General features: G+C 36.8%; 4 protein-coding genes and 1 non-coding gene across 5 annotated transcripts; 3 read left to right on the top strand and 2 right to left on the bottom strand.

Moving 5' to 3' along the window:
• Positions 1 to 505: 505 nt before the first annotated feature.
• On the top strand, positions 506 to 1,556 carry LOC113765075 (60S ribosome subunit biogenesis protein NIP7 homolog). The gene has a single exon (XM_027309125.1). The coding sequence runs from the start codon at positions 549 to 551 to the stop codon at positions 1,110 to 1,112; it is 564 nt and encodes a 187-aa protein (XP_027164926.1). The 5' UTR covers positions 506 to 548; the 3' UTR covers positions 1,113 to 1,556.
• A 2,103-nt stretch (positions 1,557 to 3,659) lies between these two features.
• Positions 3,660 to 3,730, bottom strand: TRNAG-CCC. Its single transcript has one exon. It is a non-coding gene; the product is annotated as a tRNA-Gly (tRNA).
• A 6,049-nt stretch (positions 3,731 to 9,779) lies between these two features.
• On the top strand, positions 9,780 to 10,187 carry LOC113764446 (flowering-promoting factor 1-like protein 3). Its single transcript, XM_027308353.1, has one exon. The coding sequence runs from the start codon at positions 9,780 to 9,782 to the stop codon at positions 10,080 to 10,082; it is 303 nt and encodes a 100-aa protein (XP_027164154.1). The 3' UTR covers positions 10,083 to 10,187.
• Positions 10,188 to 14,067: 3,880 nt separating this feature from the next.
• Positions 14,068 to 14,391, top strand: LOC113764940 (flowering-promoting factor 1-like). The gene has a single exon (XM_027308984.1). It carries the CDS (start codon positions 14,068 to 14,070, stop codon positions 14,389 to 14,391), a length of 324 nt encoding a protein of 107 aa, XP_027164785.1.
• A 3,149-nt stretch (positions 14,392 to 17,540) lies between these two features.
• Positions 17,541 to 21,625, bottom strand: LOC113764474 (vesicle-associated membrane protein 724). The gene is made up of 5 exons (XM_027308385.1): positions 21,115 to 21,625; positions 19,280 to 19,421; positions 19,069 to 19,189; positions 18,232 to 18,294; positions 17,541 to 18,101 (listed from the first exon to the last, which is right to left on the bottom strand). The coding sequence occupies exons 1-5, from the start codon at positions 21,305 to 21,307 to the stop codon at positions 17,952 to 17,954; spliced, it is 669 nt and encodes a 222-aa protein (XP_027164186.1). The 5' UTR covers positions 21,308 to 21,625; the 3' UTR covers positions 17,541 to 17,951.
• Between the last annotated feature and the right edge of the window lie 1,731 nt (positions 21,626 to 23,356).

Genomic DNA, 23,356 nt, shown 5'->3' with positions numbered 1-23,356 from the left:
TTTTATCTATAACTTAATAAAATCTAATTGTAAACATATTTTAATACTTTACCTTCTTTTTGTGTATTTTCATATTCATCTTATTATTCTTATGAAAAATTTATGAAATAATAATATTTAAATATGAATTTTAAATTTTTTTTTAGGAGAAAGAAATTACAAAAACTACTAATATATAGAAAAAGACTTTTAAAATATTAACAATTATCGTTATAAAATTTAGTATTCAAGATTTTAAATTTTTTTTATATTCAAAATCATGGTTAATTTAGTAAAAGTGACTAAATTGTTTCTCTCCATATGAATACCTAATATTTTCTAAATTGTAAGGATAGTAAAGTCATTTGACCATCTATGAGGTAAACATTAGGCCCTAAATAGCTTATAGGGGAGGTAAGTGGTATTTCTAAAACTTCAGAGGATGGCAGTGAAATTATCAGAAACCTCAAGCGAGGTTTCTGAAATTATCCCTAAACCTAATGTCAAAACCCACCCCGCAGAAAAATGTAGAAAACGCTAATCAGTGCCGACTGCCAAGAGAGCAAGCGATGAGGCCGCTGGACGAGAACGAAACCACCCAAGTCTTCGAAAAGCTCTTCAAATTCGTCGGCAGCAACCTCAAGAACATCGTGGAGAACCCATCTCACGAAGGCCCCGATCCAAATCCCGGCCGCTACTGCTTCCGTCTCCAAAAGAACCGGGTCTACTACGTCTCCGAATCATTGGTCAAGCGAGCAACGAATATAAAGCGTGAAAATCTAGTTTCCCTCGGAACCCAGATCGGGAAATTTACGAAAACGGGCAAATTTCAGTTGACCATCCAGAGCCTGAACTTGTTGGCTGCCAATGCTAAGCATAAAGTTTGGCTAAAACCCACCTCCGAAATGAGTTTTTTGTACGGAAATAATGTTTTGAAAGGAGGGCTAGGGAGGATTACGGAGAATATCAATCCTAATGATGGGGTGGTGGTCTTTTCTATGTCGGATATGCCCCTTGGATTTGGGGTTGCGGCCAAGAGCACCCAAGATTGTAGGAAGATGGATCCCAATGGCATTGTTGTCATTCATCAGGCTGATATCGGGGAGTATTTGAGGATGGAAGATGAGCTTTGAAAATCAGGATAATTCTAATCTCTTTTTTTTTTCGGGTTTTGCTGTAATGTTTCTAAAGTAAAAGATGAGATTTATGTAAAAGGGATGAAATATGGCTTTGGGATGTTTAGAGTAATGTTGAACTGTGTTCTAGTTAAGGTCGATGATTGATTTTTTTTTTTTTTATATCGTTGTTCTTGTAGAGTTATGATCAGAATTCTTGCTAGCTGATTACATAAACTTTAGTTAGCTTAGAAGTTGACTATGAACTCTTGTTAAATGTTGGTAATGATCTGTCTATGCTTTGAGTCATAATTAACCAAAGCAAGCACGGCCATACCATCAAAGTGTAGCTGTGTAGGGGCTAGCTTTCTCGCTTCATTTTATGGTTCTTGATCGTTGTATGTTGACGGAAATGAGAAGGTGCTCTCCCACTCGAGTTAAAGTTGAAACAAGTTTTTGTTATCTCTGCGCCGTCAACAAACCATTGTCAAATCAGCGCTTGGCAATGCCTGGATTGATTGTCGAATTTTTCCTTTGCTGATATATTTTTCTTGTTTCTATGCTGGTTTTGAAATGATTACTGATGCTTTGGTAATCATTCTCTTGATGTTATGAGATAGTTCAAGCATTTACTTGATAGTTCATATCTTAAAAAGAGTTGTTTAGTTTCGTATTCCTAAATGTTCTCCACTGATTTTAGTCACCAAGATAAATCAAAGTTAATTGAGGTTTTACCATTCCATTTCGCAAGTAGTGGCAAATGGTTACAAAATTCGTCCTAGATTTCTGGGAAAAGCAGAAAAGCCGTAATTGACCTTAAAAGATCTGCACTTATAGCTTAGAAAAATGCTTCTGCATATCTTCAATATGCTATTGCTAATTTTCTGTGTATGAGGCTCTCCTAGAGTCCTTGGGTTCTAATCCTCTTGTCTGGTTCACCAACTTCACTGCCTGATATCCCTGCTTTGCTGACAACAGGCCTTTGTGTTGACAGGGAGAAGTGGAATAATACAAGGACAAAAGGTTGGTTTGCGGATGTAACATGAAAAGAAGAAAGAAACATAACAATAGTACTTCTTGCTACTTGCTGTTTGATGTTGTTCTGTTTTAGGAGTATCATTTCGGTAATTGAACTGCTGTTCGTTGGCTCTTCTAGGAAACACTTGTTTTGTGCAAAATGGATCTCTGGATGTTTCTTCAAAATCTGCAGTCGTTCTCATATAACTCCTTTCCGTTGTAGGCTTTGTTGGTTGTTTTCTTCCTGGGAATAGCCAAAAGAGGATGGAACATAAATCACATAAAAAAAAAAAATGTTGCAGTAGTATTTTTTTGCAAAAAATTATCCCAAATAATTTACTATCCAAACACACTCATTGATAATCACTGCTAAGGTGTCTTTGTTTTTTGTTGCCTGCTACATTTACTTGAAAAAGAGCAGATCACATTTCTCCATTGCAAATGGAGCTGCTTTAGATAGCTTAAACATTCTGTACTTTCTCTCCTGCACCAAGTTCTTACCTGCGTATTCTTCCACTGGTGCATTTATAGATTGCATCCCAATCCTTAGCCAACTAGACACACCATTTTTCTGCCCTATTTGTTACTTAGATTTTTCTTCCTAACGAGGTGAAAGTGGTTGGGACCATGGTTCAAAGACTCGGCTGAGTCCGAGACGACTCTACTCTGCCGAGTCATCACTGTCTCGAGCCTTCTCGATACAATACCGGGACAATACGATTCCGAGATACTTGACTCACTGAGACGTCACCGTGAAGGATTGAAACGTCCGAATCACACTGAATCACTCCGAATCAACTCGAATTTTTATTATTTTTACTAATTTTTTAATTATTTTTGTTTATCATATTTTTATAATTTTTAGAATATTAAATATTTCAAAAACTCGTGTCTCGCCGAGACCACAACCGATATACCCAGACCGATGTGGAACAGTCTGGGCCGCGACCGCAGCCGCGACCACGACTTTGAACCATGGTTGGGACTTGGGAAGCATCTGGAATGAGTTAGAGGATGCTAACCGTTGGGCACATCAACTAGAGCGTTGCAGGTTCTGTGTAGTGCACAAAAGCTAATGCCTGAAGTTTTGCCAAGGGCCACAGGCTTCTTAAGCCAACACCTATAGAACAAATGAGCCGCTTGATTTGTTCCGTTACTGAGTACTTCAACAACGGCTGGGCCACTTTGGTTTTCTTCTGGTAATGTTGCTAATGTGTCATTTTAATGCTTTCTTCCGCATTTTTGTGTTCCTTTGTATGTTATTTAACTGTAATTTGGAAACGTTTAGTGGTTGAAAGGCCAAGGTATTGCATTATAATTTTGCAAAATTAAGCTTTTTAGCACGAAAGAATAGTTAATTCTGCAATCTAGATGCCAAGACTGTTACTGCTATATCTCGTGCTGAAGCCTCAGAATGCCTGGAAAAAATCGAGGGAAACAGCTGGATATAGATTCAGACACGAAAGGAACAGAATATTGGAAGTAAAATTACAACCACAGAACCAAGGTGAAGATTTTCTTTAAGGCCCAAAAAATGGAGACAACAATTGCGCATCCGGGGAATCGAACCCCGGTCAGTACCGTGGGAGGGTACTATGATACCACTACACCAGATGCGCTTCTTGATGTTATTGTTGACCAAATAAACTTAATAAGGCTTATTTTTAACAACTTTATTATTTTCCTTTCTAGGGGAAAAAAGACCCATATTTGTATTCACTCATTTGTAAGTAAAAAACTAATGTCGAGTTAGGAGGATATCAAATTTTAAGGTTCAAGTCCCTTTATTAGCACATAGATTTTAATCCAATATCATTAACACGTCTTGAGTTAAGTCAACATATAAGAGATTTGGTAGAATACCGATTTTTTTTTCTTTACCTTACAAAATCGAGATTGAAACAAATTGAAAAGGCAATCTTACAGGGTAAGTTAGTAAGTTTGATTAGGTTATTATAAACACATATTTCAAAGAAAACCAAAGAGATGAATGAGAATTTAGTTAGATTAAATTCCAACCCCACTAATTCTTTAGCACTCCAAGTGTAAAACAATGAGCACACAATAACTTCAATACGTAACTTCTGCACATCCCACTTTTATCTTGATGTTGAGTTACGTTGATGCATTCATGCAGTCATTATCCATGGAGATCATTATATGGAATAATATCAACCTATATTCTCCTTATTTGTTTTTTCTAAATGGAATTGATACTTCATTCCGAATGTTTTGTTGCACGCCCTTTGGCCTTTATTCTCTCAATATCTTCCGTAATTGCGTTTAATCCCATTATGTTATAGCAAAAGTTGGGAATGGACCTAATTAATGATCGAGGTGTCATTCTTTTTTGGTTGTGATCTGGCTTAAAATTCCCTTCATAGCCAAACAGACGACCTCTACTTTCACTAATCAGAGGCAAAAAAACAATATTATTCCAATCAAGAATAGCTTTATAAAGTACTCACTTTTTGCATATCCAATGAAATTTATCGAACATTTCATCCTCGTATATAGTAGTAGTATAGTAGAGAATAGTTCGCACCTAGAGGACGTTGCTTGATGATATCATTGCGCAAATAGATGATACCATTCTTCGATTTAAATATCAAGATATGTGATGTTTGATACTTGACAGCACGCAATGGTGACATTTCTGCAACAGTTACTACAAATCAACAATCACTATAATTATTATGATCTAGATTAAACTTTTCCATAGACTTGTTGTATCGCATCAATCTGAAGATTGTGCAATGATTGAGGTTAACATTTTTAGGAGTGTGCATCGATAGATCAATGTTCTGGCTGTTCTGATAGTGTCACTGGTCATGAGCTGCAACAAAAGCTTCAATAAAATTGCATCAGCTAGGAGCGACATGGTTTTTTTTCTTTTCCCAATTACCATTAGTTCAATTTTTGGCACTCAACAAGAGATGAAGATGGGGATGATGCTTCGCGAATATGGATTTTTCCAAAAAGGAAAAAGAAAGTTTTAGGGCAGGGAGGATTGTCATCGTGACAATGATTACAAGTTCATAATTAACCCACTCTTTTGCTAATACTACAAGATTATGGTTTCTTTTCTCCTAATTGCCATTTTTGCAGACGTCTACATAACAATTGGAAAATTCATGCACAGAGCATACGTTAAGCATAAACACAAAAGGAATCGTAAGAATCTAGCATGCCTATTTAACCATATCGATCCGGCTCAAGAAAATATCCTCGTACAAATTTTCATCTCGTCCATGGTGAATTACAGCTTGCATAAATGCATCTTTTCCTTAGGGGGAACGAAATGATTTTTCTTAGTGATTGAGATGGATCGCTGCTTTTCTTACAAAAGTTGAGGTTTACAAGGAATGAATAGGAATTAAGAACAAGCACAAAAAAGAAGCGCCAGCCGTGCAAAACTTTTTGTTCTTTTTTCCCATTTATTCCTTCTCTTTCATGGTGGGAACAAAATGTGTGAATCACTGCTTTTCCTCTAGTATAATTTATACGTTTGTAGGACTTGCATTTTTGGCTTTTGTAAGGGGCAATCACATGGCCTTGTAGACTATTGTATGGATCATTCTTGCCACGATCTTGGACTAAAGTTGAGCATGTTGGAAAAGGTGGTTGGATAGGGAGCAACAATGTCTCAAAACAAAAAAAAGTGCTTGAAGAGTATTATCTTTCCTTTTCTTTTTTTTTTTCATAAATTCCGACTTGAGAAACAAGCGTTCTCTTTTGGTATAACAAGCCCCATCAAACAGGAGAATATTATGTTGTGAGAACAAGAAAAATCAAGGATTTTCGCTCTCAGCTTACATGGCTGTGAATATGAGGCGAGGGACATTTTTTGGTGCCACCAAAATGTCCTCGTCACTTTCTCCTAATATAGTGCAACGTTGTTATAAACTACTATTTGTCACTAATTTTCACTATATGTAACGAGTCTATTACGTACAATAATGTTTGTGAATCTATATTTAGAAACTATCTTTTAGCAAGCAAGTGCTAGTGATAGGTTAGAAAACGTGTTTCCATTATCAATACGAACCACAGAAATTAAAACAAACTCAACACGTGATTCCATCATCAAGAACTGATAGTGTTTTAATTGAATAGTCGTTCTTGTAAGAAGCTTATTCCCGGCATTGATTAGATCTGAGGTTGAAAACCCTAATAGCACACAAATTTTTCGTACGTATGATAAAAGGTGGTCCATTATATTTTTAAGATTCGGATAAGCTATATGGTATGCAGATGAATTGGGGGTCCAAAAACCAAATATTTGTCATGAAAAATGCAGCGATGGCCTTTGTCGGCTCCCCGCCGGTCAGAGGACCATTGTTCACGAGGGGGAAGGAGTGACAGTTCCTGATTGGGAAGAGACCATGATGCTCACCAAAGTGAAATTGTAGGTCACTAAGCCATGCAACCAACGCAAAAAACTTTTCAGTGGTTGCGATAAAATAGAGCCAAGAATCAAAAAGGGGATCAGACTTTTCAATTTGCTGCTTGTTTACGATTATACATTGCCCATTCACCTTTTTGTAGGCAGACAGAAATTCCACACTTATGATAAGTTTTGCTTGCTACTCATCTAGCTAGGATAGATATTCAAGCACAGGGTTTTTTGTCCCTTTTTTTTTTAAGCACAGGGTTACTACTATTATTACTCTCACATTTCATTGTCTTGGAGTTCTTTGATGGATTGGGACATTTAAAACTTAAGTAGAAAACCTATTATTTTGGAAGAGAACGATAGAAACGCTGCAAAAACTTTTATTTCAGTTTGATCGAGGATCTTCAGTTCAGTTTGACCTGTATCATCGATCTTCAGAAGGGTGTATTACCCCTTTTAGAATGTTAATCAAAATACGCTGGACTTGAACGTATAACTACTCATTTTGTGTACTTCTATTCATATGTTCCGGTTCTTTGTGCAGCCAAAGAAAAAAGAATGTTGGAGTACGGATATTATGCAAGCTACTAAATTCAAACATTTTCATCCAAATTTCACAACTTATACAAATTTCAATACTAATGATACAAGTCATCCATGCATCAAAAGCGCAAGTTTTGGGTACATCAATGTAGAGTGTAATCTCCTCCTATGCATTTGCGTTAGCAAAGCTCATGTACTACATAATGTTACTTTACTAGCTTGTTGGTGAGCCCAAAGACAAATAAGTATCAATACATTCTTCTTTTAGGGTTTATATACATCGCTAACTAATGATGTAATGGCTTCTGTAGAATCATGACACAATAGTTTTATCTATTCAAAATGATCGAGAACAATCATCTGATTTATCTATATATTAGATCTCGTCGTAGTTTCATTACTTGAAAAAAATTTTAGTTTAGTTGTCTGTGGTAGAATATAGATAAAGAATCAATGATGGATATATATGTTTTTCCTCAAGACGGTCGATACTCCGGCCATGCTAATCCTCCCGGGATACTCTGGCAAATCTCGTGGCCTTCTTAATTTTAGAGGACATATTTATTTTACTTAATCATTAGGGTCGATTCAGTTGTTAGAAGAGAATTATTAGAGTCTTCTCTCAGTTGAGCGTTAAAAGGTTGGGAGGGTTTTTTCTTTACTTAAAGTAAGTTGATAATTGGTGTTGGATGATTTTCCAGAAGAAAAAGAATAGAAAATGAAGAGAAGACCTGAAAAGTCAATGGAGTTAGGCAACAGGTCTGCAGGCCACAAAATCCGGTCATCTTTTGATGCTAAAGTCATTACCGTCTCTCAATCAGAAACGCCGGGAATCTCTTCTCATTTGGTCCTACAAGCCACAAAGTTCTTGAATTTTCAGCACTCCGAGCACAGCTCTACTAAACTCTAGGCATTGTAGCCATCCATGCTCCACCGATGTTATCCACTTCTTGATATACTTTATATACGTAATTATATATATATAATTAATCTTCTGTACACAAACAGTATGTATATAATCACCATTAAATGTATGATAATTAATCTAAATTATGTGATAATGTATACGTTGTTAATGCATATAATTAAGATTAACTCATTATTATACTTCGATAGCATTTTATCTGAGTTATTTCACTACTGGCTATGCAATTGGAAAACATAGCCCTAGCTTTCTGGATCTGTTGAGTTGTTTCATGATTGCTTGTTAATTAGCAAATTGTACAGATCGATCGACAAGAAGTGTACGGGGGTAGTGAAGTTTAATCGATCAGTGGGTTCATTAGCACAAATTAGATTATTAATTAAGCAACTACTAATAGAGAGCTTCACAAATCATTCATAGACTACTGCAGGTGCAGGGTCCATTCAAACTTTTTGGGTCTCTCAACGTCGGCATCCAATCATCTTTGGACAATGGCTTTGATACGAATATGAGCAGTTGTGACCCGTAATGCACCACTATGGTATCAACTCAGTTGATGCGATGCAATGCATTAGTCATTTTCTGTTAGCCCTTTTCTAGAAAAAGTGTTGCTATTATAGTTTCCAAAATTTCTCTCCAAATCAAGATTCCCAGGCAAGGTGTGGGGTTTAAGGAATTGGACAGAGGGAAATGGATTCTTCTCAATCCAATATCTTCTTCCACCCCCTAACAATCAAAAACAAGGTTCAGCTTGTTCCAAACACCTTGACAACCAATGTTTCCTTATACTTGCCTTCACAGGGACCACTCCCAAATTTGAGCCAGAAAAACTTTGACTGGTCTCTAAACCCTCCCAACACTGATGCCCACGCAACGATTCAGAAGTGGATTAACATATTCCAATTGATGGGTGAATGATTTCTTTACATTAAGGATCGCAGGTTCACGGCACATCATCTCTATTTGTGTTTGAAATCTCTCTTTTGCACAAGTGGAACAAAATCCAAATTCTATCGTAAAAAGGAAAAAAAGTATATTTTACACTGTTAGTTTAGAAGATATTAAATCAATTACTTAAATAAATTAAGTGTAAAAAGAACGTTAAAAAAAATTCCCATAAGGATTCATATTTAAGACAATGAGGTGTAACCCTTTAAGTTTTTTTTTTTAAAGAAACGATAACAGTTGTATAACCTATTCTATTCTAAACTAGAGGGGAGAGGGAGACTAAAGAGGCTTGTATTTGGGGCTAACAGATATACAAATTTTACTGGACCAAAGGAGTCCATTGACACCACCCTTGGATTGTTTTCGATGCAGATGAAATTTGAACCTCTACCTACAGCTTAAGTCCTCCTTGATGCCCACTAAACCAAGCTCTTAAATTGATGTGCAACCCTTTTAAGTGCATGTGTCATAATTCGATTGGACTCCTTAAAACACAATTATAATTATAGGATGCAATTTTGATGAGATAAATTCATTATGATATACGATTTTCAAAAGTATCAAAATTTGTCGTACTGTTATGTTAGCTTCTATATTTGTTGTATTGGTATTTAGACTGCATCATACAATTGAAAAAACCCTGATCCGTTAAAATCATTCTCTTAAGCGCTGCAGGATGCGCTAGCTAGTACTCGTATCGGTACAGTACCAAGTCTTGGGCCACCCCTATATAAACCCCACTTGGGCGTTCCCTTGATCAAGTTCATGTTCAAGCTTGAAATCAACTGCTTTCAATTAAGTCCTTTTTCTGAGATACTTTTCTCCGCACATACGCACAAAGCAACTAGTACAAAAGATGTCAGGTGTGTGGGTTTTCAGGAATGGTGTCCTTCGACTTGTCGAGAACCCTGGTGACTCTCGTAAGGCGTTAGTCCACGTCCCAAGCAATGAAGTCATCACATCCTATGCTGTCCTCGAAAGAAAGCTATCAGCCTTAGGTTGGGAGAGGTACCATGATGATCCTGAACTCCTTCAGTTCCATAAAAGATCCACGATTCACCTCATCTCCCTTCCCAAAGACTTCAGCAAGTTCAAGTCCATGCACATGTATGATATTGTCGTCAAGAATCGCAACGAATTCGAAGTTAGAGATATGTGATTTTTAGTCTTTAAGTTATTAGTCACTTGAGTCTATCTATATTCACTTGGTTTTGGGTGTGGTAATCTTAGTTTGCTTTCGTTTTCTCTTGGGTGTGGTAATCTTTAGTTCCTCCACAGTACCTCCAACTGGACATGTTCCATTAACTGAGGATGCTAATGTAGGATAGAGGTGTTGTTTCTATTTGTGTTCATGTGCTTGTAAAGTTACTCCACATGTGTGGTAGTAATGATTCTGTAATATAAGTTGAGAATATTGCTGTACTTCAATCGAGTTTTTACTTAGTATGGCAATGTGCAGTAAGGTGATTGATCAACTAATTAACTACATTATCTTCTTGATCATACATAAAGCACGATAATTCACCTGCACATAACTTTACTCGATACAGTTACAAAACGACTTTCGCCATATTCCATATTGGCATACACTACCTGCACTTAACTTTGTGTAAACATTGAGCGGACGAATTGCAATTTTTCTGGATGGGATGACTGAGACGTAAAGCAAGGTCTTGGAAATTATCTTGCAAATTCAACAGGTACTTAGTTACCACGCAATTTCGTCTAATCATTTCGCTTATTACTTGCAATCTGTTTGAAGAGCAGAATTATAGATGACAGGGCACCGAGGCACGGGCGAAAGCTAGGACTTGGCTATTTGAGGAGCCGATGGCCGAGAGTTACAGTTGTTCAATCAGGAGGTGGAAAATGGCATTAAATCTTTGAAAGTTCCATATGTCTGCCATTTCCCACATTCAAGAAATGGAATTGATGTGGTTCAGAATGATGCGCATGCACATGCTTATTAATCACACGGATTTGGGGTTTCCAAAATAAGTGCGATCTCAACTATTTAGAGATCGAACTTCCTCTTCGCGACTGTAGTCATGACCTACAAACTACAATGTAACATAAAAACAAGAAATTAAGCCAATTTAAACATGTCAAAGTCTAATCATTGAACAGAATAACACTAATAAAATTAAAGCACTAGCTAAAATAACTCCATGATTAGAGTGGAAATGACTCGTAAACGGGAACTTTCTGCATGAAACAGTGTTTTGCTATGTATAGTAACAACATGAGAATCTAGTTGTCTTTGGTCCGGGGGATTGAGGCAACTAGCTAGAGATGACTTGAGAGATGGATGCAAAACGACCATCAATTTTAATGCACCAAAATGGAAACTTTTGGCTGAGCTAGGAATATGACAAGTTTCCATTTTGAGTACTATCGGCGCCCCTACTCCAAGAATGGTTCCAAATTCTATTGGGCGCTAGTCTATCGCATCTGTCCCACATACCCTTAAGGTGTGTGGGTAAAAAGGATTGTGTATTTTTTTTTTTTTCTTTGGGGGTTGTGTGGAGGGGGTAGGGTTGTACGGTTTTAGGTTTTCATTGGAAACCGCATGTTTTTACGGGAGGGACTGAGGCAAAGAAGTTGATCAGAGTCCCAGCAAACTGTAGAGACCGAATTTCCAAGGCACGGACATGTCTGCACATGAATATATACCGCGACAAGTTTCAATTATATGATACCAGCCAGCGGAGCTGGCAATTTTTCTGCTACCTGATATCATGGTAAGATAAGTACAACTATATAATCTATATATATATCATTTACCTTCAACGTCCATGTAAAACCAATCTTTACTCTTTATCTGTAAATTTTTTTTCCCCTTTAAACTGGAAAAAGTTTGTTAGAAGAGCTAGTTAGATTAAGTGGAGATTTATTGAAAAAGACATTAATCAGCTAATTAGAACTTAGACAGATTTCTTCAGTATCCCAGAAAGGAGCAAATGGTCATATGATCATGGAGATAATCTGTCTTTCTTATTTACTGTCATGACTCATATGAATGCTAAAACTAAAGAAACATATAGGCTTTCTTTGTGTCCTGTAATAGTATTAGTTATGTAGCTATATACTTTTTATTTGTTTTCGTGAGGATGGTCCAAAACTTTATTTTTAAGTTCAATGGATCGTATTAATATCTCCTGTTATAATGATCAGAAAAATTAATACTTAAACACTTTTGTTCTCATCGCTTTCCTCATTTTTAAAGAAAAAACAGTCTAGTTCTTTAGGATAGCCAATGCTTACTTTGACAGCACATAGTTGCTGATAAACCAATGAAAGCTAAAGTAATATGTGGTGAAACTCTACCAAAAAGCCAAATGCTTTCAGATTCCATAGATTGTAGGATCATTTAGCAGTTTCTGCAAAAGGAGATGAGGGTCCAAAATAACAAGAGGAGTTGCCCATCTCCTATAGGAATAATTTCAACAAGAAGTATGGAAGGAGCAGCCATACTGGAAGAATCCAAGCAACATGTGCTTCAAAAGTTATAGGAGATCATAATCTGGAGGTCCCTAGCTATCTGCTCCGATCAAACAATGGAACTGATAAAATGCATTCATACTAAGCCAATTTGACTTGTAGTACTGGAGGGAGTAGATAAGAGGCTTATCACCACGTGTCTAATGCTAGCAAAAAGAAAAGATGAGTACTGCTCCTATGAGATCAAGAAAATGTTGGAAGATCTTTCCTATTCTTGTCAGCCTTAAAGGCTACAATCCCATTCCTCATTTGAATGGGCTAGCTACTATGACATGCTCTTCTCCTTTCCCTATGTCTCTCAGACTCCTTACGTAGCTATCTTTTGGGCATAAAGATGACTTGAACTCATGCAATGCTGAAATGGTGGGATCGAGCAGAGCAAGAAGCTTTTTTATTCCCATGCACCCTATCCACAAAGAATGGGGCATGAGAGATCTTCATTTGTCTTTAATGAGTTTGATTATGACAGCAAAGTTTTGTCATTTAAGGCCATGCATAGGTCAGTCATTGCGTGAATGTTTTCTCATCCACATTTAATGTCAAGAATAATCTTCATTACACATACAGCACCATTTCTACATTATCCGATTTTCATTTATAGTGCACCATCATCATTAAGAGGATAATTATTGTTAATTTCTGTCTCATGTTTTTGCAAGAGTGGTTCGCAGTTGCGTATAAGTTCTAATAGACAAATCTTAGAACATTTTCAAATCAAATCCGCGTCTTTTAAGTTCAAAGAAGAACATAAACTTGCTCAATAATTTCAGAGACTTTCAGCGTCTTTTAAGTCCCATTGCAAGTTTAAACTTGTGTAGTTTGACATTTGAAGGCCGAGTGTCTGTTGGAAATTTTTGTTTAATCTATGAATTACCAACATCTAGCCTAAAAAGTCTTCTAAGAACTAACTATTGACTCATCTTCCACCAGGCATGAATTGAATATTGAAGTTAGCCACCATTTTGCACTCGAAGGCTGCTAGCTCCATGTTTTGTTCACGGTGACAAAAACAGGGTATGAGCCTTTTCTAACCTAAAATTGAAAAAAGTGTGTCACATGTGCAGCACACTATCTTTTCAATTTTAACTAACTAATTTATCAATAAAAAACAAACATTTCCCTAGGAAGAGCTAACTAATTTATCAACTTCATGTCTGCTTTTCAATTTCCTCTCAAATTTTATCTAGTTTCTGCTCTTACAAAGGCTAATTCTATCAAATATCCATCTTGAGATCGATAAGTTACTACTATAAAGGCATACAAAGAAAGCGTACCTGAGATGACACATATGAAAAAAAGACAAATGATTCATTTCGAGTCATGTGTAGTTGAATCATATATAATCACCATTAGTTTTTAAAAGCAAAATTGGTTAAAGTCACTAAAAGATATTCTTAATTTACAGTGTTATGACTATGTATTGAAGTGAACTTTCCAAGACACTTCAGTAATCAAGCGATGGAACCCTCAATCCATGTGATATCACCACCATAATACTATCAAGTTAGCGTAGCGTATCATGCCATCCAGCAACCTCTATATAAACCCCGCTAACCTCTTTCTTGAGTTCATATCCAAGCTAGCCACCTCTTTCTTGAGCATTTACGCATAACTCTCCCGAACAACATATATCTACTTTAAAAATGTCGGGGGTGTGGGTTTTCAGCAATGGTGTTGTCCGTCTGGTGGAGAATCCTGGTGAGTATCAAGGTTCTAGTTCTCGTCGCAAAGTGCTCGTCCATCTGGCAAGTAATGAAGTCATAACATCGTATTCTGTCCTCGAGAGCAAGCTGCAATCTCTGGGATGGGAGAGATACTATGATGATCCTGACCTCCTTCAGTTCCATAAGAGATCAACTATTGACCTCATCTCTCTTCCCAAGGACTTTAGAAAGTTCAAGTCCATGCATATGTATGATATTGTCGTCAAGAATCGTGATGAGTTTGAAGTTAGGGACATGCAATAAGGCGGTAATCACTAGGTTGAAGTTGAACTTTAGCCTTTAGGTCCACGTCATGTCCCTTGATTGCTTCTGTCTGATGTTCTTTTTTTCTTGCAAAATTGTGGTTTTTTTTGTGTTTGCAGTCACTTGGCTTTAGGTTGCTTTTAACCAGTCATGAGTCTATGTATCATACTAGTGTGTGCTGGGAAGTTGCCACTGCATGAGCTTGGTGCTAGCACATTAATGCTTATGTAATGCGTACAAGGTTGTTTGCCATTGATGTTCCTGTACATCATGTAATATAATGATTCTGCTATTTCATTAGTATCAAGAATTGGCTTCTCGTGCGTTTGAATTACTCTATCTCTCACAATTTTAGTGAACATTTCCAATTCAATTTTTTCTATCTTACTTTTACTCTATATGAAAACCTAACTAAATTGCTTCAGGTGAGTTGGCTACGAGTAATGCATGACTAACTACATCTCTAGAGTTTAAATTCCAGTAGGCAGCAGAGGTATGAGAGGAGTCGCTCCTTTTCTTAACGCTTTGTAACTTGAAGGAATAGCAGCATTAAGGCATTCCTCCTCTTTTGATGATTAGGCATGTAATGCATTGTTAGAGGAAAGTGTAACGAATTATTAGATTCAACTTCCACACCATTAAAACATCATTAGTTCTTCCTCGCTGTGCATGATAATCACATCTCCATCCTTTCTCCTGTAATTACCAAACAATGCGTTTAAAAACTTTTAGTCAGAAAATAAAAAAAAACAAAAGAATTTGTTGTCATTTCCCAAGTCTTTCCCATTGGCAATGCAGAAACAGCTAGCATCCCTTGTAATTTCTACATTTCCATGCTGCGAAAAGATGTACTCCATCCGCTATCTGCTGCGTCCTGTTATGGCCGTTTTCTTTTCTTCTTCTTCTTCTTTTTTTTTTTTTTTTGAATTTTCTTTGAGCAAGAATATCCACTTTTAGAGACATTTGTAATCCTCTCCTAAAAGACGCTTTCGGTTAAATCAGCCCAGAGAAATAGTAGTATTATAATGGAAGAATCGTACCGCCAGTGCTGGTGATCTTGAAGTATATGCATAGGAGCAAGTGCACAAGATGATAGAACTCTGGAATTCGGTGCATGGACCTCAAATATATGTTTTGATAAGGCCGAAGCCAAGAATACAACTGTATGTATTATGGTATCCCCAAAGTGAAGAGAATTTATTTGGTTCCCTGTGTCCCATGCAGCAGATTCCTTCCTCTTTTTTTTTTTTTCACACACTAGATGGTGAATTGATGCTGTTCTTTAAGTGAAGCCCAGCTGCTCTTCCAGCGCCCACCATAATTTCTTGTGATTAGGGGCGTCATTCTTTACGCAAGTGTCGGCCCCTAGGTAGAAAAAGGTGTTTCACAAGTTCGATGAGTTTGGCAAACCACGACTTCTGCTGCCTCTAACCCATTAAATTAACTAATCGCTTTGGGACCATCCCTCCCAGCAAGCTGCTCGTGCAATAATCAATTCAACCTAGTACGTGAAAGCCAATTTGTCAGGAGGTAATTAGTCTTAAAAGTGTTTGGATTTCTTGATTTGAAGTTTTCTTTTGCTCTAAACTATCCAAGGAAGAAGCCAAGTTGTGGTAGTTTTCTTTCGTGCTTTCTTTCTTTCTTTTTCGGTCAATACCTAAATTCAACGATCTACACTAACTTATCTAAGAAAGGGTTCAACTCAGCCAGCCAAGGGTGCTAGAAGAAGGAGTGGTTTCCATATCTAAACCTAAGAAATTACACTTAGGCCTATAACTTCATATATACTTCACCTGTTGGTCAGTGCTAGTAGTCAAGTCCTTGGCGATTTTGGACGTCAATTTGATCAAATGCTTATTTTATGTTTGTAATCAGTTTTTAGAAGCAAAGTTAATATTACCAATTCATGTTCAAAAAAGGTGCTCTTCTCTCAGGCACGCTTTTCTTTTGTATTTGTCCCAAATTATAAAAAAGTATCTAGTTTATCACTTTATTACTGTGTTCATATTTAACGTGCATCTTTATCAGTAAATTTATTACTCCATTAATCAATTATTCTAGTAGAAGTAATTTTCTAAATATATTACGAACTAAAACTAGCATTAATTGAAGGGTGCATGAGGAGAGTACTAACTAAATATGATTACATGAACTATATTAACTTGCAATTCTTAATCTGCATAAAAATGAAGTAATTAACATGTCTTTTTGGGACGGAGGGAGTATACAAATAAATACGTGTTTAACTTACGTCGTCGTGATTACATCATAAAATTCAAGTGTAATAGTGTTCAAATAGCTCATAGTCCATGCATATGTGGTAAATTATCCAATTGATCTGAGATACAAACTTCAAATATTAAATGGGTTTCAAATTGATATATATATATATAAATAACTAAAATGAAAAAAAAAAATTACTACAAGTTGAAAACTATACAGCACCCACTAAAGGCATATAGTATAGGATTTTTACTCCCCTTTTCAGCGCTCAAAACATATATATGCAAATTCACTGCTCAAGTCACTAACTATCATTGAAAAAATGGCTACTGTTTCCTGTTTTCCTTCCTATTGTTTCTTGAGAGAAAAGGGATGGTAAGAAAGAGGGAGAAAAAATTGTACGATATGCAATGGACTACCTTGGGATGGAATGAAAGTGTACCTCAATACTCGCAGAAAAACGTAGGGGAATTTTGAGAGAATAAGTAGATGGTGTCTTGGAAAAGCCTTTGTAGCATTAATGAACCACTTTTTGAAAGTTTCTTTTCAATATCTTTTACTAATTTTCCTTAAAAATTTAGCATTAGCGAATGAATTTATACTCGTGGCATCTGTTCGCCAATGGTCCCATATTTACCACCATAAGCCCGGAACAAAAGCTGATTTCCAGGCTGAGAACACATGCTTTCTGATAATTAACAATGTTCTTATCCTGGAATTTTTGATAATCAAATTCTAGTTTACATTAATTGCTTGGAGCCGTGGACCACCCAAATCAAGCATCAAGACCCAAATGGTAAAGTCATGTTTGGGCCCATTTTGAACAATGAAAAGAAAGACCATTCCAAGACATAAGCAATGGACAGACAGACTCTGGGCTGTGAAGAGATTGAGTTGACTGCAGTAGCATACAAAATAAACAGAGATGTCGAAAACAGGTTTATGCCCTGAAATAGATACAATACTATGCATTGTTATGAACAGATAGAACTACTCTGCAGCTGAGCTGAGCGTGTTCATATACAAAGCCACATATGGAGCATGACACAGAAACTAGAAAATGCTTAGAAGGACATCAAAGTGTAACTTTTATCTCATTCTAGGCCGTAAAATTAAAGAATGTCTAGAATCCCTCATACCTAGATTAAACAATCACATTAACACATGCAAACCACCAAATATAATACACATTCAAAAATTCCCCCCTCCCTTTCCTTGACCGTTTTCCCCGATTTCCAATCTGCTCCACTCGGCAATCATGTTATCGCTTGAAAGAGTCTGCGTGCGTCAGCAGAGTTCCTTTGCCAAGATTAAGCATTTGATTTGATAGTAGAGAGCTAGTTGGTGCAGTCAAACCCATGGCAGATGGATAGCCAGATTACAAGGACAAAAAAGACGATAATTCCAAGCACGATCAATTTAATCTTCATGTTCTGGTACCACATTTTTCGTCGGATTTGTGTACCTTTGCTCTTGAATTCTTGAGCCTGTAGATAAGAGAGAGAGAGAGAAGATTTTAAGAAAGTCGTTGCGGTTCTTCGCACCGTTGTCTTGTGTTAAGTTCACAAATCACATTAAGAGAATGTGTGCAGGAAAGCAGACAAAGATTGAACCTACTGAATCACGTAGATCTTCAGCCTTGTTAGAAAGAATGGTTAGGTTTTCCCCTCTTTGAATTGTCTGCATTGTAGTATACGAACATCAAATTCTCAACAAAGAAAGCAGCGATTGATTGCTAATCACCAACAATTGAGCGTGGATTAAAGATTCATCAGTTCTCGGTCATGAAACATCAGCATCAACAATGATGAAGTATTATTTGCTACAAATTTCACATTATGGCAAATATGGAAAACATACAGATGGATGGAGTCATCAAGTAAATTACTTCATTCAGCCCTGCAGGAAAGTCCCTCCAATAAGCTGAAGTACCAACGATATGCTCTCACCATGGAACAAAACATGCATCTACCTTATCTATACATTTCATGAGAGAAATAACCACTGCTCTGAACCTTTAAGCTGTCGCATGAAAGCCTTAATCAAATCGAACTTATCCTTTATAGACAGAGAGATGCTTAACACAGAAAGGAAGACCACATAGGACACGGATATGTAATGGGAGGTAGAGCAACATTACTAAAGAAATATGGATGGATTAGATAGAAGCTCAACTGTTCAATTACCAAACTCTCTTGAAAATTTTAAACAGAGTATATCGCCCCAAAACATTAAAAAACGAATCTTAACTCTTAAATGAATTAGGTTGTGCTAAGTCAAATAACAGGCATGAAATGACTAAATTAAGGAATGATAAAACCCAACATTCTACTTCAAGTTCAAAGTTGCAAAGATAAAGAAGAAAGAGAAAAGGAGAATCCACAGGCGTAAAGAAACATTATAACAGAAGTTGCAGCTGAGCTTAAATCATTTTTTTGAAGCACGTTAACATACCGTGTCTATATTCTCCAACATAATACTTTTCACTTCTGAAACTTGGGCCTTAACTTTTAACAGTTTCTCAATCTCATCGGCATGGTCAATTATGTACTGCATGTGCTCCTTCATAATGGGTCTGTCAATAAAGTAATACAATTACTTAAGTAATTCTACCTCTTCAAAAGCACAATGATTTGATCAAATAAACTTCTATTTCTCCACATACCCAAACTCCTTATTTAGACTTTTGGCAGCTGCTGTATCTGCTTTACCGCCACCATATCTCTTCTTAAAATCAGCTCTCACACGTTCCAGATATGCAATAGAAATCTGCTTCCCAACAGACTCTTTGGCAACAACACAATAAGCTGCATGGTGTAATAACATCAAAATAAGAGAGTCGAAGCCAATGAAAAATATATTTAATTAGATCCATCACCTGACGAGGTCAAGACAATGAGAAACACCACCTATAGGATGCGAAATAAACCTCATAGATATTGAACTCTAAGAAAGCTAGCACATGCCTTAAAATGTCATATGACTTCAATTTTGTGTCGTAACATGAAATCAGCATTAAGTATGAATTACATTGTAGGAAAATCAGAGTGCAATTCTGCCAAAATTTTCCAGGAAAACATGTAGCAACTGCAGATTATAATGACAACTTACAGCCATAGTTCTTTTATACAGATTCAACCTAGGATAAGCACCAAAACAATGATATAAAAGACAAGGGTGGTATGTGTAACCAAAATAGCTATCTGTAAACTACATAATGGAGTTACCACAAACCTATTTAGTCAATTCAGAACGACATCATTACCTGCCTTTTATTTGATCCAAGAAACTCCTGATAAGTGCAGGAGATAGAATGAAAGATGACAGAGCAATCAGAAGTTTAATCTTTGGTATTCCCTGTGGTCTCTGCCGATTCCAAAAGCATCTTTTCTGAGTGCTTCATTTTCATGTTTAGTTTGCCCAATCATGTGGCAGTACAAAAATTTTGTACAGTTGAAAGGAAAAAACTGAATCTAACTCCTAAAACTATAATGCTACATAACATCTTAAATGCTTCAGTTAAGATAATCAGATGTCTTCCCAGGACCACATCTTTAAGTCCTCTCTATTTCCAAGACTCCCAAGCATTTAAGCTCCTAAAGTTCATGAAGATATGAACTCTCTTATGACTTTGCCACATGTTTCAGTATTCAGTTTAAGCGCTAATGAACCAATTACATTAATTCCATGTCAGGCAGCCAACCACCAAACATAAACATTACAAACCTGCTAATTGCCTGAACACAATCCATACTCAACGCTCAAGTAATATACTTTGCTTCCATGTATTGCTAAGAAAAAAACTAAACCTTAATAGCAATGAAACGAATTCGAAAATTCCAAACCATGAAAGAAACCTAAATTGAGCATTGCATATCTTCACAGCTTAATTAAGCAAACAATCTTTCTAAACAGCAATCCTCAATGTTTTCTTTATTAAACCAAGAAAGCTCAAACGACTAAAATTTACAAGCGAGAGCGTTTGTCCGGGTGGTACATCTACCCTTCCCCAGTGTTTTGCTGGGCTTTGGCTCTCGATTACCATTTGCAGCACCTATTCCCCCCAATCCCCGCTCATATCATCATAATTCCAATAACTTCATCCATGTAAGTCCAATACAGGTAAAAATATAAAAAGACAAAAGAAGCCAACTAATTTGTTTGCTAAAGATGGAAACTTTAGATTCCGAAACGATAAAAACTCCACCTTTATACTCCAAACACTAGATCCAACAAAACCCACAAAATATTTAACTTGAATTCAGCTTCTTTTTTTCTTCCCAACTACTATAACTCATTTCATTTCTCAGGAAAAAATAAAAGAAAAATGCATAAAATTGAATTAGGCAAAAAATGTTCAAAGCACCAAACGAAGAGCAAACCACTTAAAATCTAAGTTCAGCTTTTTGCAGTGTCACGAGCGAAATAAGATAACGGGGTCAAAGAAATTCATCCAAAAAAGCCGAAAGAAAAAGGGGAAAAAAAAAAAAAAGAACTTGCCGTAACCATCTTCAACGAGGAAGTTAAAGGTGTGGTGGTCACAGTTGTAAGTAAATTTGTTGTTGGTTGAAGGCAATCTCTGAAGACACTGAGCAGCAATGGCCGGGAAGTTGCCGGTGAATTCGGTGAACTCTGCTAAAACCATTGTACCTCGTGCAACAAAGCTGTATATAAACGATTCTTGACCACCCATCTTCACACTCGAACACGAGAATTGGACAAAACTCAATGAAGGATTCTGTTTGTTCTTTTTAACGTTAGAGAAGAGCAGTCCTGGGATGGGAAATTAGAAAATCTTTGTCTGATTGATTTATTCATTTGTAGTACTAGCAAAAGTTAGAACAATTATAATACTAGTATGGTAAAAGGAAACTATTTTTTATTATTTTCAATTGCTTTGTTGCGAAGGTAGCTAGCTCATTTCGCGTTTGGGAAATTTTGTTTTGATATTTTCAAGCCATCCAAGGAGGCAAGGACTCTTCTAGAAATTCAAGACTGGAAAAATGGAGGATGAATTTTCATGGAACACGGTGTCGTTCCAGTTTGAATCATTCAATACAGGACTCAGCATCGTGGAGTTGCCTCTCGGGGTGAAAGAATAGTTGATTAGCCATTAAATCAAATTAAGCAGTGATTAGTTCCATCAAATATTCCCATTTGGCCTAACGAGTGTAAATTTTGAGTCACGCCACATACAGATAAGATTAAGATACTTAATGTTGATCTGATGGAAATTATTTGAGTTTAACCTAAACAATAATCAGACTGAATTAATAAATTAAATTAGTTATGTGCACTAAGTATTGTATTAGCCCCATTCGACTCCTATTTCATATTTCTAACCCTCGCATGCTTTTTACTATTGACAAGTTTTGCTTTAAAGGAAAACTCTAAAAAAACCTTTGCAAAAGTTTCAAAGTCGAATCAGCAACTTCACGTTCACGTGAATAATAATAGTGATTAGCCTAGTATAATGGACTTGGATCCAAGTCAATAGAGGGCAGCCAAGAGCGGTGGGAAATGATTTGCACCGGGGGAAAAGACTGAAGAGTGGGCTGCCATAATGGACCAGCATTTGATTACGTTTTTTGGCAGCAGGTAGAAGAAAGGTACGCTTTTACGATAGTTATTGTGGGGTGGGGACAAGAAATATACTTTCAGCTTGTTTGTTTGGGAGGGGTTAAGGGGAAGAATGTGACATGGGATGATATGATACTTGGAAAGGTCAAGGAAGGGGAATTGTTGCGAAATGAAGACAGGGATGAAAGGAAGCAGCATGGCTTGGAAAGCAGGAAAGGTCTACATGCTTTGAAGCAGCATGGCATGGCTTATGAAAGAAATGCTATTTTTAGTCTACATGCTAGAAAGTTAAACACGTTTAACAACTAGAAAGTCCATAACCACAATTTGCCTTGAAGCATTTCCTCGAAACAATCCCCTAATATTCTAGCTCTGTTTGCTAGAATAACCTGCTATTTTTTTCCAAGTATAATTAACTGAATCTTGAAACTCCCCCTAAAGAACAAGGGACAGAAATTCCTGAACAAGAACAGAAATGGGAAGATGCTGAAAAGCTCAGCTGTGGTGGATGAAGGGCGTTATGAGAGATGTGCTCTTCCAAGGGGAACTACGACCACCCCACTACAATTTAAGCATTAAGTCTTCTTCTTCTGGAGCTTCTCATCCCGCCACAATTTAAGCACAAGTCCAGATCAAGAATTCCGGACTTATGCTTAAATTGTAGCGGGACGAAACTCCAGAACAAAAATCCCTCTTCCGGATGGAGATTGCTGTTAGTTTATACTTTACATTTTTCCAATACTCAAGTTTTGATTCCCGAAAGGAAAGTACCTCCACATCCCAAAACCAAACATGAATAAGAAGAGTTTGATATGCTTAAGGTTGAAATATTTTGTAGTTTGGAATACGTATATATATATTGGAGTTTAGAAGGTAGTCCAACGGTGGAATGTTTGCTCTATTGGTCTCTGGTGTGGGACACCAACCTCAATGACTAGAAATAAAATGAAAAGAAAGAAAGAAAGGCTTGTTTGGATGACAGTCACTGGGCTCCAAAGGGCATTGTCAAAAAACTTGTACTTGGAAATGGGGTGGGCTGCTACAGTTCATAGATATGTCATGGTCTGGATTCCATAGCAGTCAAATCTCCTCTTCTTGAAGGTAATGGGTCGAGTGAGTGGAGGAACGGTCGTGTCCAAGGCACAGTCGATGATGTGTGTGC

Source organism: Coffea eugenioides, chromosome 3 (genome assembly GCF_003713205.1).
Source record: "Coffea eugenioides isolate CCC68of chromosome 3, Ceug_1.0, whole genome shotgun sequence".
Classification (NCBI taxonomy): Eukaryota; Viridiplantae; Streptophyta; class Magnoliopsida; order Gentianales; family Rubiaceae; genus Coffea; species Coffea eugenioides.
Note: the sequence above shows the minus strand (reverse complement) of the source record. Positions and strands in the feature narration are given on the sequence as shown.